Raw genomic sequence first — 14,019 nt, 5'->3', positions numbered from 1 at the left:
TTCTAGGCTGAGACAGATGTTGAGTGAACTGATGCGTCAGCATGAGCACCGACCTGAGAAGGCAGGAAGGAAGGAGCGAGGCAGCAGCGCGCCACCACCACCTTCTCCAACTTTGTTCTGTCCCTTCAGCTTCCCTGCCCAGCCCATGAGTCTGTTTAATCTCCCAGGATTTTCCCATTTTTCTTCATTTGCACCAGGTACATTTTGAGAGCATAAAGGGAATACAAATAAATGGCACACTGTTGAGAATATTGTGTCTTTACCAACTGTGAATTTTTTTAAAGGCCGTTGTTCAATGGGATTATGTGTTTTCAAAGACTTATAGTAGTATTTTCATTCTATACAAAGTGAATATTCCAAATTGTTCTTCTTGTCTCCTAGGCTTATTTGAGAACTTGATTTAATTGGGAAATATATTTTGTTGGAACTGCTTTTTCTCCTTTGAGGGTCCCTGAACTGTTTGTTTTCATGAAATGGCATCTTTAACCTGTTTCTCAAATTGAGAACAGGTTTCTTCTTGTACGCTTTACCCAGGAATTTGTCTCTTCTCCACAGCAGGCTTTTTGAAGCCCATCCCTGGTGTCTCCTTGTAGCAGGGAAACAACCTGGAGTTCTCACTCAAAGACTTTGTTGGCAAAGTGTTTTTTTCTCCTGCAAGGGCCCACTTGGTACTGTGGGGAACAAAACTCAACAGTTCCAACTTGGAATCTGAATTTTGCCTTCAACCGCACCTCTGCCCTGTATTAGCATCTGGGTGAAAGTGGGAAGTTGGCTTAAACCCTCTTGGGCTGCTGCTTCTGTCTGATGGCAACATATCATTGAAAACAGCCTGTCTTTGACACTAGCTGTTCCAAAACTGAAGGCTCAGGATAAGGTCCTAAAAGTCCTCATTTCACAAAGAGCAGATTGAATCACAAGTCTTGACAAATTCTTTTTCAGCAGCATTCTTCTTACCCTCTCCTAAGAGATACATTGAGAAAGGCTATGGTGCTTACTTCTGGAAAGGGGAGGGGGAGATATCCAGACTGTCAGTGAGCACTGTCTACTCCTGTAGGCCAGCCAAGTAGAGAAGAACAGGGCCATGATTTGAATCTAGGCCCTCACTCCTTTCATTGTCTAGTCTAGGAGCTCCTGAGAAGCAGGGACTGCCTTTTGTCTTGCTTTGTATCCCCAGCACTTAGCACTATAACTGGCAAATAGGAGGGGCAAATACTGTGCTGACTGACTGCACAAGGTGACTGATATCTTCTCATAGCATCACATTTTCTGGAGGATCCCAAGCTGTGGGAGGCCTCGAGTCCAATCCTGACAGTAGCACATGTTTGTTCTCAGAACCTTGCAGTTCCACTTCGGGGGCTATAAAGGCTGGAGTGCCTTAATTTGCCCTAATGACTCCAGAGAAAAACATAAAAGAGTTGTTTCGTATTAAACATGACCACCTTCAACTTCTACAGGGCTTGGGGTCAGAGGATGTTAACAAGTACAACTTGTAGGCCTTCCAGAACTCATTTTTAACATGGAATTCTATTGGTGAGAACCTTACTGAGGGCCAGTATTGATAGACCACCGACCCACATGTTAAAAGAATAGAAGCAAGTGTAAACTGGAGAGGCCATCAAGGAACATTTATTTCATCAGTCATGTTCATTACTGTTTCCCATGCAAATTTAATGGATGTAAAGAATTTCTAGGAGGAAAGTACTCTCAGAGCCTAGGAATTACAGCTGGACAACAGTTGACTTCCTTGCCAAGCAAAGGAGGAAGAAACAACCGTGGAGAAAGTTGAGTAATCTTTAGAACACAAATTCTTCTATCTAAAAAGTTCCATAGAAGGAGATAGCTGAAGATTGTGAGTGGTTTCACCTGACAGATCTACAAAAAGTAGTGGAGGGTAACAAGCAAACTTAGAGTGAGACCCAGATAACCAGATCCATTCCAAGGGAATTTATAGTTGACATTGGAGGTAGAGCACCTGCTTCAAATACTTCCTTGGATCTTTAAGATGTCATTGATGCTGGTGTTTAATGAAGCAGAAGGCATCAAAGGTGAGTGAGTTCCCATCTATTTCTTGTTGCTTGACCAATTCCTTTGGCAGGGATAGGAAATATTTTGTTGATATTTTCTTAGGTTCTTTTTTTTTTCCTCCTATATTAAGTGCCAAGAATCTTCTTGTACTTTTGGAAGATTTGGTGAATTGTACCCTCATTACTTCTAGTACAGGTCATCTCTGTGAGTACTGATGGATTCATCTGTCCATAGGGGACTGTGATGTCAAGAGTCCAAGGATGGAGGCTCTGCTGCTCTGGATAGCAAAAAGTCCTTTTTCATCTTTTCCTATTTTTTTTTTTGTTAATGTTTTCCACTTAACATTTTCTCATAGAATGCCTTGGGATGACTTGACTGTTCTCAGGCTTTCAAATTTATTGGTGTTTCCCTTTCTTCCTCCTCTTTATTTTTTTGATTCAGTGTCCCATGGTCTTCCATCATCATTCTCCTCAAGGTTGCCCAAGCCTGTTTATATTCTAAATTGGGGTTTCTCTTGGGGACCTTTTCTCTCTGGCAAATAGGTTAAGGGTTTGCTGACCAAGCTTTTTTAGTCTATTGGAGCAACTGATTTGCCTCTGTTAAACTGCTATATAAAAATTATATAATCTGTATGTGTCTTGCTTTTTTATCCAGAGGAACTGGTACAAATATCTCAAGAAGGAGTTATCTTTAATTCTTGTTGTAACTTCTTCCCTCCCCCATTTTCATTTTAATTTTGTGCAGATTTTTATCTGAACAAGCTAATGGTTTTGGTTACATACAGATGTTTGATTTAGGAATTACTTTTACATCACAAATAAGTTTCTTCCTATCTGTTTTAAATATAAACACTTTGAGTTTTTCTGATTTTATTTAGTGCTTTACATGTTTGGTGCTTTCAAGTTCTTTTCTTTAAAAAAATGATTTTTGATGTATAGGTGAGAGGCTTCTGTTTAGTCTACAAATGTCATTTCTTATTCTTGATCCAATTTCTCACCTCTTCCTACCTATGTATTGAAGACATCAGAGATCAATACACACGGATTTCATTTGAGCAAGTACTTTGTAGAAGAACAATTCATTCTCCACAACAGGTGTTGGAGCTTAAGTTGCAAGTTATATGATGGTGGTTTTTATGCAGCAGGATCCCTGTTATACAAGTTGACCAAGTATCCTGTATATCATCTTTCCTCTTGCCTTGGGATATAAAATGAGACCAGATCCATCCATCAATTTCTTTATGCATTTTCCCAAAGAGAATCTTTGATCCTTCTTTCTGTTTGGCTGTACCCCCTCCTGTTTTCTGGCGTTTATGGCTAGAATGACTCTTAAGATTGATAGGAATCATATACCTTTGCTTCTTAGCCATTGTGGGCGTTGGTCTACATTTAGGTTGCCAGTTTTAAAGTTAGGCTCTATTGACTATCTTAATGCTATAGGAGTCTTAGCTCTCTGTACTCCCTTTCTGTCAATCTGCCCCATTCTTACACAATCAGAAGGGAGCTGAGGGAGGGGAGTAAAGGAAGAGCATTGTGTGTTTTTGTCAACAAGGTTCAAGGCCCCTAAGGTCCCCTAGTCCAGGTGCCTGGCTTTGAGACCCCTGGGTAGCAATCATTTAATAAGTGCTTTGGGTGTAGCACTTGCTGCATTTGCATAATAGTCAAATAAAGAGTTATCCCTTTTGTCAGGAAGCTTCTCTTCTCATGGGCAGAGTAGGGAATGGGTCTCATGGATTACCTCAGCCGTAGTAATCAGTCAGCTTCCTGGTCTCCAGGGAGTCTTCTCCTTAGGTTGGCTATTCCTCAGGTGATGTAGCTTTGGAGAAAAAGCATTTCTTTTATGGCAGAGTTTGATGATCATAGCTGGGCATTCTAGCTTTACAGTCTTAAAAGTCACTTTTAATTTTCCTAGCAAATGCAGGTCCATGTTCTAGGATCTACCCCCACAGATGATGAGAGAGTCCTTTAAAAATGCTGCCAGAGAATTGACTTCCCTCCCATAAAAGAAATTTTTTTACTAGAGCCAATAATTTTGAGAGCATCAAAAGTTCAGTTTTCAGTATATCAATCTGAAAGAGCATGATATTTGAGTGGGGGAAAAAATAACATGCTAGTAGTGAAAGAAGGTGGTGCAGACAGCCTCAGGAATTGCCAATTCACGTGCTAGGTTTGTGGGTTTTTTTTGTTTTGTTTTGTTTTTTTTTTTTTTTTTTAGTTCTGTGCAGTTTTTGAGAATGAACCTCACACTTAACCAGGAAAATCAGTAACTAAATTGGATTCGATCACATGCTATGTCTTAGTACAGAGCTAGTCCGGTTCTACATTCACTCAGTGATCCCATTGTGTCTACTTTGGGCAGAGTACAAATAAGAGCAAAGTTCCCTGTCATTCACGAGGTCCCTCTGCACTATACTGCTTTTGCTGGCAAAGACTCAGATCTCTCTAAAGGCTATACATCTCCACAAGATCCATGATCCCTGAAAAGTGATCAGCCTTGCCACAAACACAGTAGCAACCAAAACTAAAAGTACCTTTTCCACAACTGTTCACTTGCATGCAATGTCATAGATAGGGCAGCTCATGGATTTTGAGGTATCCATGGAAGGTCAGCCAATGTAGATTGGCTTCCAGGCTGAGATTAGTGAGGGGTAGTGATGGTAAGGGAGGATTTCCTCCTTTCCTAGGACCATGTGGGCAAGAAGAATGACCACAGTGCACACTGGTGAGATCCTGGGCTACAAAGAATATTTCATGAAGTGGACTTGAATGTGATGTCATTCAGCTTTTGAATGACATGAAGCATTTAAAAGATTTGTCATAAGCTTAGAATAACCTTATTTTTAAAAATTGCATTCATTGGTAAAACGCTTCCTAATGTGTTGTTACATCTGTGACTTTACTTTGACAGGTATGAATTTTAACCCATTATTTACATCTAATTTTGGAGATTTTGCACAAAATATCCCCACACCCAGTGATCAACAGCAACCAGCAGATCAAAGTATTCCAGGAAAAACTGAGTATGTGGCATTTCCAAAACCCTTCGAAAGCAATTCCTCTATTGGAGCTGAAAAGCAAAGGTATTAATTTGTAAAGAGCATTTGTTATGTGTGCATGCATGTATATATTTGTATGTGCAGGTACTTTTTGAAAGTATAATTGTGAAGGACATTCACACGTTAGCAGAGGAGGGAAGTTGTGACCTTGAAATAAGGGTGACTCAGGCCATGGACCTACTGGTAGCCTCAGGGACTGCTTTGAGATCCTTTGATAAAGTGGTTGAAATGGACCTTGGCATGCTTGGGTCTAGGGAGATCATGCTATAAAGTGGCTTCCTGTCCTAGGAACCTCCTTGGGACACTGCTGTCCTTTGCCCATTTGTGGGCATCCATGCACACACACATCCACAGGGTCTGAGACCGCTGAGTGAAAGAGATATACCCTGGGGTGGCATCACAGCAGGAGGGAATCCAAACAGATTTTTTGAAGAGACTACTCCCGAGACTTGATCTATGGGAGTATTCCTGGATCCGTGCTTCAGGGCAGCTTGGATAGTACTGGCCTCAGAGCCATTCGGGAAGGGTAATCTAGGGCAGGGACAAATGCCCCCAAATCCTCTTCGTACAGTTCTGTTTGGTTTCCCCTTCCTGAATTCCCAGATAAAACAATTCCATTGAATATTATAGCTAGATGCTTTGAAATTCAGGTTTGGGAGGCATTGTAAAACAAAAATAAAAAGGGCAAGGTGTGTATCAGGCAGGAGGAATAAAATGGCCTGTTGGACAGAGCAAGTCTGTGCCATAGAACCAGAAAACAGACAAGAAATAAACCCAAACAGTTGTGTGTTGCTGTTTTTTCCTGGACTATAATGATAAATCTTCCACACAGACCTCATCTTTTGTGCACATGTATAGAGAAGTAGCCTAGCTCTTGCTTCATTTATATTCCTTTCTGGTGGGGTTTTTTCCTCCTCAGCTCCTAGAATCAGCCAGCTAAGTTTTGTGAATAGTTCTCAGGCTTTGGTCATTTGTTTTGCAGACAAATATTAGGATCTCCTTTCAACCCTCCCTGTCTCTGAAGCTGTACTGGGAGTACATAAGACTCTTCTTGAAACTGAATGTCCTGTTTGATTTGGCATCTATGGGCAGTGTTAGGGTCCTGATTTCCTTGGGCAGGATCTAGGACCATCTAAATTTAAACAGATTCAACATGATACTGAGCTGTCCCAAACTTTTTCCCACCTTGTGGGTTTGTACCTTCAAGGCTCAGCACAGGCCTAGAACAGCCATCTGGATGGCGTGGGGCTCTAGATGAGCAGAGGAGTTTATGGGCCTTCACAAACTTTGGTCCTATTTGTACTAGCTTGCCCTCAGTGACCATCCTTCTTCTCTACCTCTAAGTCCATTTTCCTTCTGGGAATATCTGTTGTATTGTCTGCTCTTTGCTCACAGAGAAAGGTCTTGTGCTTCACAGAGCTACCACAGCCTGGTTTATAGCTTCACTTAGGTAACATTCACCTAGATTACAGTGCAGAATTTTTTGTCTGGCCTTCAGGTAATCCTATATCCGATTTCCTCTCCCAAGTCTAATTATTGGTGTAAGATATAAGAAATTGCCTCTGGATAATGGGGAGAATGGAGAAATATGTCAAAGTAAAAAAAAAATTTTTTTTTTCTGGTAAGAAATCAAAAGCAACCTGAAGAGGAGGTGGAAAACAGTAGACCAGCATGGCTGTTTGAGCAAGAAGGTGGTCTTGAGAAACCATTTGTCAAGACTGGATTTGCAGTGTCCGTCCAGAAAACTGCCAGTAATCACCGCCCAAATCAGCTCGATGGCAGTCGGAGAAGACGGCAGTTTGATGAGGAGTCCCTCGAGAGTTTCAGCAGCATGCCTGACCCTGTAGACCCAACTACGGTAACAAAAACATTCAAAACCCGGAAAGCATCTGCACAGGCCAGCCTAGCCTCCAAAGACAAGACTCCCAAGTCAAAGACCAAGAAGAAGACTTCTACACAGCTGAAAGTGAGGGCTAAAAGCACCGGTAAGCACTAGAAAGCAGGACCTTGCTGTTTTATCAGCCATAGACAGAGTGGGGAACAGCTGCCAGCCCAGCCCATGATAGCCTGGTCATCCTGTGAGGTGTCTGAAGTGTTCATGAGGTGCAGGCCCTGCAACTTTTAAGTTTATAAATGAGGGAACTGAGGCTTCAGGAGATTAATAACCAGGAATGAGTGAGTGTCCAGGAGGAATTTCAAACCCAGGTCTCCACTTTGCTCTTGCTAATTCTAAATTATTTGACATAGACATAATTTAAAAAAATAAATTCAATAAGCTAAATTTAAGAAGATGAAGAAATTTAATTTATTTATTATTATTTTAATTTAATACCACTTTTATGTACTCCGTGACAAATCAATTATGTAAATTTTCTAACTGTTCCATTTTTCCGGTGGGACATGCAAAAGTACTCTACTCCTCAGTGTGCTGCTGTCCTAGTCCCACCATTTTAAGGTCAAGCCACATAACCGTTCTGCCTTCTACAAAATGTTTGTATTCTGATTACTCCTCCCTCTCCCTGCGCCACTCCAGCCTGATTAACAATTCTCCTGCTCTCTTGCAATGGGCCCTCCAATCTTTTATGAATACTTATACCCTGCTATCTCCAGAATAGCCCTTCTCTCTCATCTCTTCCCTCTGAGCCACCCCCCTTTAAGATCCATGACACACAGTCATGCTATTCCCTCACCACTCATTGTGTCACCTCTGGACCCACAGAAGTCACTGTTGCGGCTTTTTGGTTATGGTACCAAGCTCAGTCTTACTCTCCATCTGATTCTCTCTCCTCTGGACCAGAAGTAAATGGTGCTTACCATCAATTCCCCATTCCTTTTCATCTCAAACAGCCTCTTATACTTCCCATGAGCCTTACACTTGAGTGGTCATTCTGTGTCTTTCAGGAAGTACCTTCAGGTGTCTGTGCCCATCATTCTTTCTTCCCTATTCTGTGTCTTTCAGAAAGAATCTTCAGTTTCTGTGCCCATCACTCTTCTTTCTTCCCTTTCCTTATTAACTTGATGCTCTTCAATTCCATTATTTGGTGTGCTACTACTATTCACAATCTCTTGCTTTTCTGCACCAACAACCTTGGGGTATCCCTGGTGACTGTCACTGAAGAAATCTAGGGAGGCTCACAGGCTTCATCCTTTAGAAAGTCATGGCACCAGGAGTCTCAGCAGGGCCCTGAGGAGATACTTTTCTCTTACTTATTGCTTGTGGAGTTCCTCACAACACTTCTGCCAAAGGGGCTCTGGCACCCAACTCACACACCTTCTTGATAACCCTTGTCTCCCCTTTCTTCCTTTACCATAGAGTATTTTATTTTCTATCTTTCTGGTGCACTTAGCGTATAATGTTCTGTATTAATACTATATGTGTTTGGGTCTTATTCCCCTGTGAGCCCTGTCAGGTGAGAGAATGTTTTATAGAAATTATTCCATTTGCAAATGAGCAATAATTATTTATTATTTATAGCAATGATAAATTAATGCTGTTCATATTCCATAGTGCACAATGCAGTTCTTTGCACATACAGAAAGCTGAATGACTAAGGTGACTTTATTGGTTTTTTAAAGAAGAATAACAAGCTTTAATTTTATCTTATTAAGCACCTATTATGCCAAAATGTTAAATGATACATCTGCCTAAAAAGAGATTATATAGTCAAATGGAGACTTTGTCATGTAAACAAATAAGGCAGAATGTAAGAGAGTCCTCTATGGGTCAGAAAAGGCTTTCTGGGGCCATTATAGCACAGAGGTGGGCACTGAAAGAAGAGAAGAGGCAAGGCAAAGAGGAGGAAATGGTACTTTTTCAGACAAGGGCTATGGTTCCCATGATCTCAGTCTAGGGGGAAGAGATAGCTCATCTCCTGTTTTGGTTAAGAGCTGGTAATTTCACTTGACTGCACTGTGGCATCCATGAATATCAGCACCATGGACTATCATTAGAAAGGGAGATTGGAGGGTGCTTTCAGAGAAAACAAAGCTTTTGAGTAGAGGAGTAACATGCTCAGGGAGATTTTTTAGGAAGATTATTTTGGCATTTATGGGAAAAATTGAGTAGCAAAGGAAAGAGACTGGAAGGGTTGAATTTAGGTAGAAGACAATTAGAATAATCTAGTTGAGAGGCAAAAGGAGTCCAAAAATGGAAATACCATGTATCTATTCTAGAGTAGGAGGAAGATTGTGGAGATCAGATAAACAAAACTTCAGAACATGATAATCAGGACATCAGTAATCCAAATTTAAAGTCACAAAGGCTGTGAGATGAACACTTAAGAACAACTCTTATTTTGATGGTTTTTCTTTAACTGTACACATTAGTTTTCACTCATTTGATTTGCATTTTATTATCGACAGGATTAAGATCATAGACTAAACTTTCCTACTGAATCTAAGTCAAGAATACAGCTAAAGTTATACGCTATGATAGTTTCCAAGAATCCTAATTAAATCTCTTCCATCATAATGCCTCACCTGCAGTCTTCTTACTAAACAGACACCTGAAAGATTCCTTGGGTGTGAGTGCTAATTTATCACCCTCCACATTTCTTTTGATCTCATCTGCTTAACCCTTGGGGCCCCAATCCTTCGTTTTAAGATGGCACTGACTGTCAAAATGACTATAAGCATGATTTCGATTTCAATGAGCCAGTCATACCTGATGACAACACTTGTCCCTTTTTTCACTTAAGGGTATGAAAGTGCCAGTATGTCTAGTACGTGTGAGCCTTGCAAGAGTAGGAACAGGCATGCAGCCCAGACCGAGGAGCCTGTTCCAGCAAAAGTATTCAGCAGAAAGAATCATGAGCAGCTGGAAAAAATTATAAAATATAGCCGATCAACAGAGATGTCCTCAGGTAAGGGGGTGGGAAGAAGCCCCTGCTATGTTTGGCTGGCACAGGTGGGTCCAGTTGAGGTTCACAACTGCCTTTGTGTTTTCAGAAGCATCCTTTACTTTCTCTTCACTTTGTACCGGTCCGGGGGAAAAAAAGGCTCAGAAAGTCCTGCTTACCTAGTAGGCAAGAAATCTTTAGTAGAATAATTAGAAATAAAGCATGTGCTCTGCAAGCCAAACTCTGCCCCTGATTCTTTGTATTCACTGACCATTAGTATCTCCACATCAAGTCCCAAAGGACGTTCTTGACCAAATCTCAGCCTTCCGCCTCATGCCTTCAGCTGATCTCTTCCCCCCTTCCCCAAAAGTGCTAACAAGTGAGACTGGAAGAGGTATACTTAGAGATGGTGCTGTTTTACAGCAGGAATCTGTGTCATCTCAGACCTCACGAGTCATCTAGTTCAGACTGATTTTGCAGATGAGGAAATTGAGGCAATCCAAACCTCCAGCTGCAGATTCAGCAGTCGTAGAATTGAAAAGTCTCCTGAGCAGCAATCCTGTCCAAAAAGGATGTTATACCCAATAAATCGTCCTCCCTTGTTGCTCTTCAGAGAGAACCAGGACATCAGGAAGGTGCTGCCATGATGTACAAGTAAATTGGAATGAAGTGAGGGAGGACTGGGCAAAGTCACCTGCCTTACTGTGTGTCCTCCAGAGCCCTTTGGGTCCAGTGGTCAGATATAGATTTGGACGACTGGATATAGTGGGAGACCTTGGCCTTTTTAAGCTTTTAATAGGTCTTTTAACATGTTTCCGTTCGACTGAGGCAACACCCATTTGGTGATTTAAGGCTGGATAAGAAATGAAGCCAAAAAATGGCCTCTGTTATTTAGCAAAATCAGTCTGGAAGGGGAAGACTCTGGGTTTCTGGCCACAACAGAAACAATTGCTGTTTACACTTACTTTGAATCTTTCATAGCCCAAACAATGATTGAGTGAGACTTGGGCTGGGACTTGTTGTTGACCAATCAGTGAGAGCCAGAGTGATGTGTTTGAGGCATGGTCCTTAAAAAAGAAATCTACATTGTAATCTTCAAGATACTTTGTGAGGTCTCAAGGATCATGTATGTTCTTTTGGGCAAATCATTGGCAGGTAAGGGTATCATTCCCTCTGTGGACAGTTGTCATCCATCACCCTCTTGGAACCTTTCAGTGACAAGGAACTCCTTTTGGAGCAGCCTGTGCTTCTTTTGGATGATTCTTATTGTTGAGAAATTGAAATTTGCACCAGCACAAGTATCTTGCACGTGACAACCCTTCGTATATTTGAAAAGTTATCCTTAAAGGATATAATAATATCCTTTATTATCCTTACCCAGACTCCCAATCTTCTCTTCTCCAGGCTGGCATCTCTATTTCCATTGCCTTATCCTCATAGGGCATAGCCCTGGGGCCCTTTACTCTCCTGACTGCAAGTTTGTAGAGACCCTCTTTAGTTTAATGAAGTCTTGTCCAAACTGCGGTGCTCGGAACTAGACACAGTCCTCCTACTGGGTTCTGGCTGAGAGACGTTCATTTCCTTATTCCTAAGCAGTCTGAGAGCCCCTTCACTTTTTTGCTGTTGACACCTATTGAACTTTTAATACTACTCTTTTAAGTCCCAAGTCCTGAGCTCCATGTCAAGCCAGTGCACACCACTACATCTTCCACTTGTGAAAGCCACTTTGGAACTCCCCTTCTCCTACACTTCATCTCTATTAAACATAATCTTAAAAGATGTAACTCAGGACTCTGGCCTACTGAGATCCCCTTGGTTCCTCACTTGTTTTCAGTATGTTGGCTGTCCTGATCCTGGCAATCTTCTCAGCTTTGTGCAACCACACCTTGATTGGCTGACCTGTTACTTTTGCCCTGAACCAAGTCATGAGGGGAAACTTAGACTACACTAACCTGGCTCTTTTCTTTCAAGCCTGTACTTCCAACCTATCTTAACTGTGTTATCACCCAACCCCCATCTAGCTGTCTGCAATACTTTCTTGATTACTTTGCTAGTCTTAAGTCTTATCTTAAGTAAGATTTCCCCTATCAAATGGTTTAGTGACCTATCCAGAAAGAAAAAGATATATGGGCTGGCACAACCTATTGCTGACATTGTCTAACAACCACTGCTTCCTTTTCTGAACTGTAACCAAACCCTCAAATGATTAAAGTATTCTCAAAACTCAAAATATAGCACATTAACCAAGTTTTCTAGTAAATCTCATGCTCAGAGATGTACAGTGGTTTGTAAAGTCAGAGGCTGCTAAATGTACAGTATTCTGAACTTGGAGTCAGGAAGACCTGAGTTCAAATTTGACAGTCAATGCCTACTGACTCTGTGACCTGGGGCAAATCAGTTTAGCTTTCTCAGCCTTGGTCTTCTTGACTATAAAGTGGGAATCGTAGTAGCACCTTCTCACCAGAGTTGTTCTGAAAATCAAATGAGATCCTGTTTGCAAAGCACTTTGCGAATCTTGGTGAACTTTAGCAATGCTAGTTATTTTTATTAGTTGTCATTGAAGTAGTTAAAAAGAAGAAATACAGAGTCAAGTGTTGGATGGGATCTCAGAGACCAGCTAGCTCAGCCTGCACTTGAGCACACCTCCTACTTAACAGGTCTTGATTTTCAGGACAGGGTGTTCACCCCATGTAGCCCATCTACTTCGGGGCAGCTCAGATCAAGAAGAAGGAAGAAAAACTCAAGTTTCACCTGGCTTTTTGGTTTTTACATCCCCTCTTAACTGTTTCAGCTGTTTATCTCCTGGATACCCTCCAACAAGGCAATAACCTTATAAAATGTGCCACTGAGGAGATCACACAATTGCTCGCTTCCCCAGATCAAGACACTTCTCATGTTTTCAGCCTAAAATCAGATTGATTGGTTAACTGCTGGGTCACACTGACTCTGCCACACCATGGTTTCATGTTGAACCCCCAGATCATTTTCATATTAATTGCTTCCTTTTGCTATGCCTTCAGCATCTTGTATATCTGACATTGATGTTTTTAACGAAAGTGTCAGAATTTACATTTATCCAGATTAGATTTAAACTGCCTCTCTCTCCTCTCCACTAGAATGTTAACTCCTTGTGGGCAGTTATTCTTTGATTTTTGTCTTTGTGTCTCTTTCCTGGCACAAAGTAGGATGAATGAAAGGGAGGTTGGTATAAGTTGGGGCTCTAAATCTTTTTTCTGCCGGATTGCTTTTTAATTTTTTTAAAGTGTTTATCAGACTCAGAATCTTCACAGTATTTTTTATTTTTTTAGACTTATTGAACACTGGGCTAACATGCTCTATTCTTTTTAGGTGTTGATAATTTAATCCTTTCCCCTTATACTCTTTTTTAAAAAAATTTAGATCAACTTGTTTTGATACATATTACATCATATAATTTAGTTTTAGATCTGGTAATGTTAGGCCTCCTTAATGCCAGGCTTCCTTTATTTCTGCCTTTTTTCCCCTTCCATTTTTCTCCAAAGATTTTGAATTATTTTGTTTCTCTGAATGAAATTTTATATTTAGTTGCTTAGTTCTATAAAATAACATTTGGTTGATTGATATATCTCTAAATTAGTGTGGGTAGAAATGAATGAATGAATCATTTATTAAGTACTTGTTTTATGCAAAGAATCATGTATCATCATTTTATTTATTTGCTGAGGCTATTGGGGTGGTTAAGTAATTTGTCCAGAATCACATAGCTAGAAAGTGTTAAGTATTTGAGACCAGATTTGAACTCAGGTCCTCCTGACTTCAGGGCTGGTGCTCTATCTATTGCACCAACTAGCTGTTTTTTGTCATCATTTTCATTATATTGGCATGGCTCAAATCTGATTAATGGGCTTCTTTTAATTCTGTAGACATGTTTTATAGTTAAGTCCTGAGTCTGTCTTGATAGAATAATCCCAAAATATTTTATGGATTTTGTAATTACTTTAAACATAGTATCATTAATTCTCTGGGGTTTTCTGAGTAAACTATCATATTATCTGCAAACAGATAATTTTGCCTTTTCTTTGCTATACCTTTAACTTTTCTATAATTTCATTTCTATAATCA

General features: G+C 40.6%; 1 protein-coding gene across 17 annotated transcripts in view; it reads left to right on the top strand.

The window, feature by feature from the left end:
- The window catches only part of PCM1 (pericentriolar material 1), an 89,780-nt gene that overhangs the window by 45,134 nt on the left and 30,627 nt on the right, over positions 1-14,019 (top strand). For 14 of the 17 annotated variants that reach the window (XM_051965698.1, XM_051965713.1, XM_051965711.1 and 11 more), the window contains 4 exons: positions 7-197; positions 4,933-5,104; positions 6,707-7,065; positions 9,778-9,942. In XM_051965698.1, coding sequence (XP_051821658.1) covers positions 7-197; positions 4,933-5,104; positions 6,707-7,065; positions 9,778-9,942 — 887 coding nt within the window. The remainder of the gene's footprint in view (positions 1-6; positions 198-4,932; positions 5,105-6,706; positions 7,066-9,777; positions 9,943-14,019) is intronic. The other 3 variants (XM_051965714.1, XM_051965715.1, XM_051965707.1) reach the window with 1 other exon arrangement.

This window comes from Antechinus flavipes, chromosome 6 (genome assembly GCF_016432865.1).
Source record: "Antechinus flavipes isolate AdamAnt ecotype Samford, QLD, Australia chromosome 6, AdamAnt_v2, whole genome shotgun sequence".
Taxonomy (NCBI): domain Eukaryota; kingdom Metazoa; phylum Chordata; class Mammalia; order Dasyuromorphia; family Dasyuridae; genus Antechinus; species Antechinus flavipes.
Note: the sequence above shows the minus strand (reverse complement) of the source record. Positions and strands in the feature narration are given on the sequence as shown.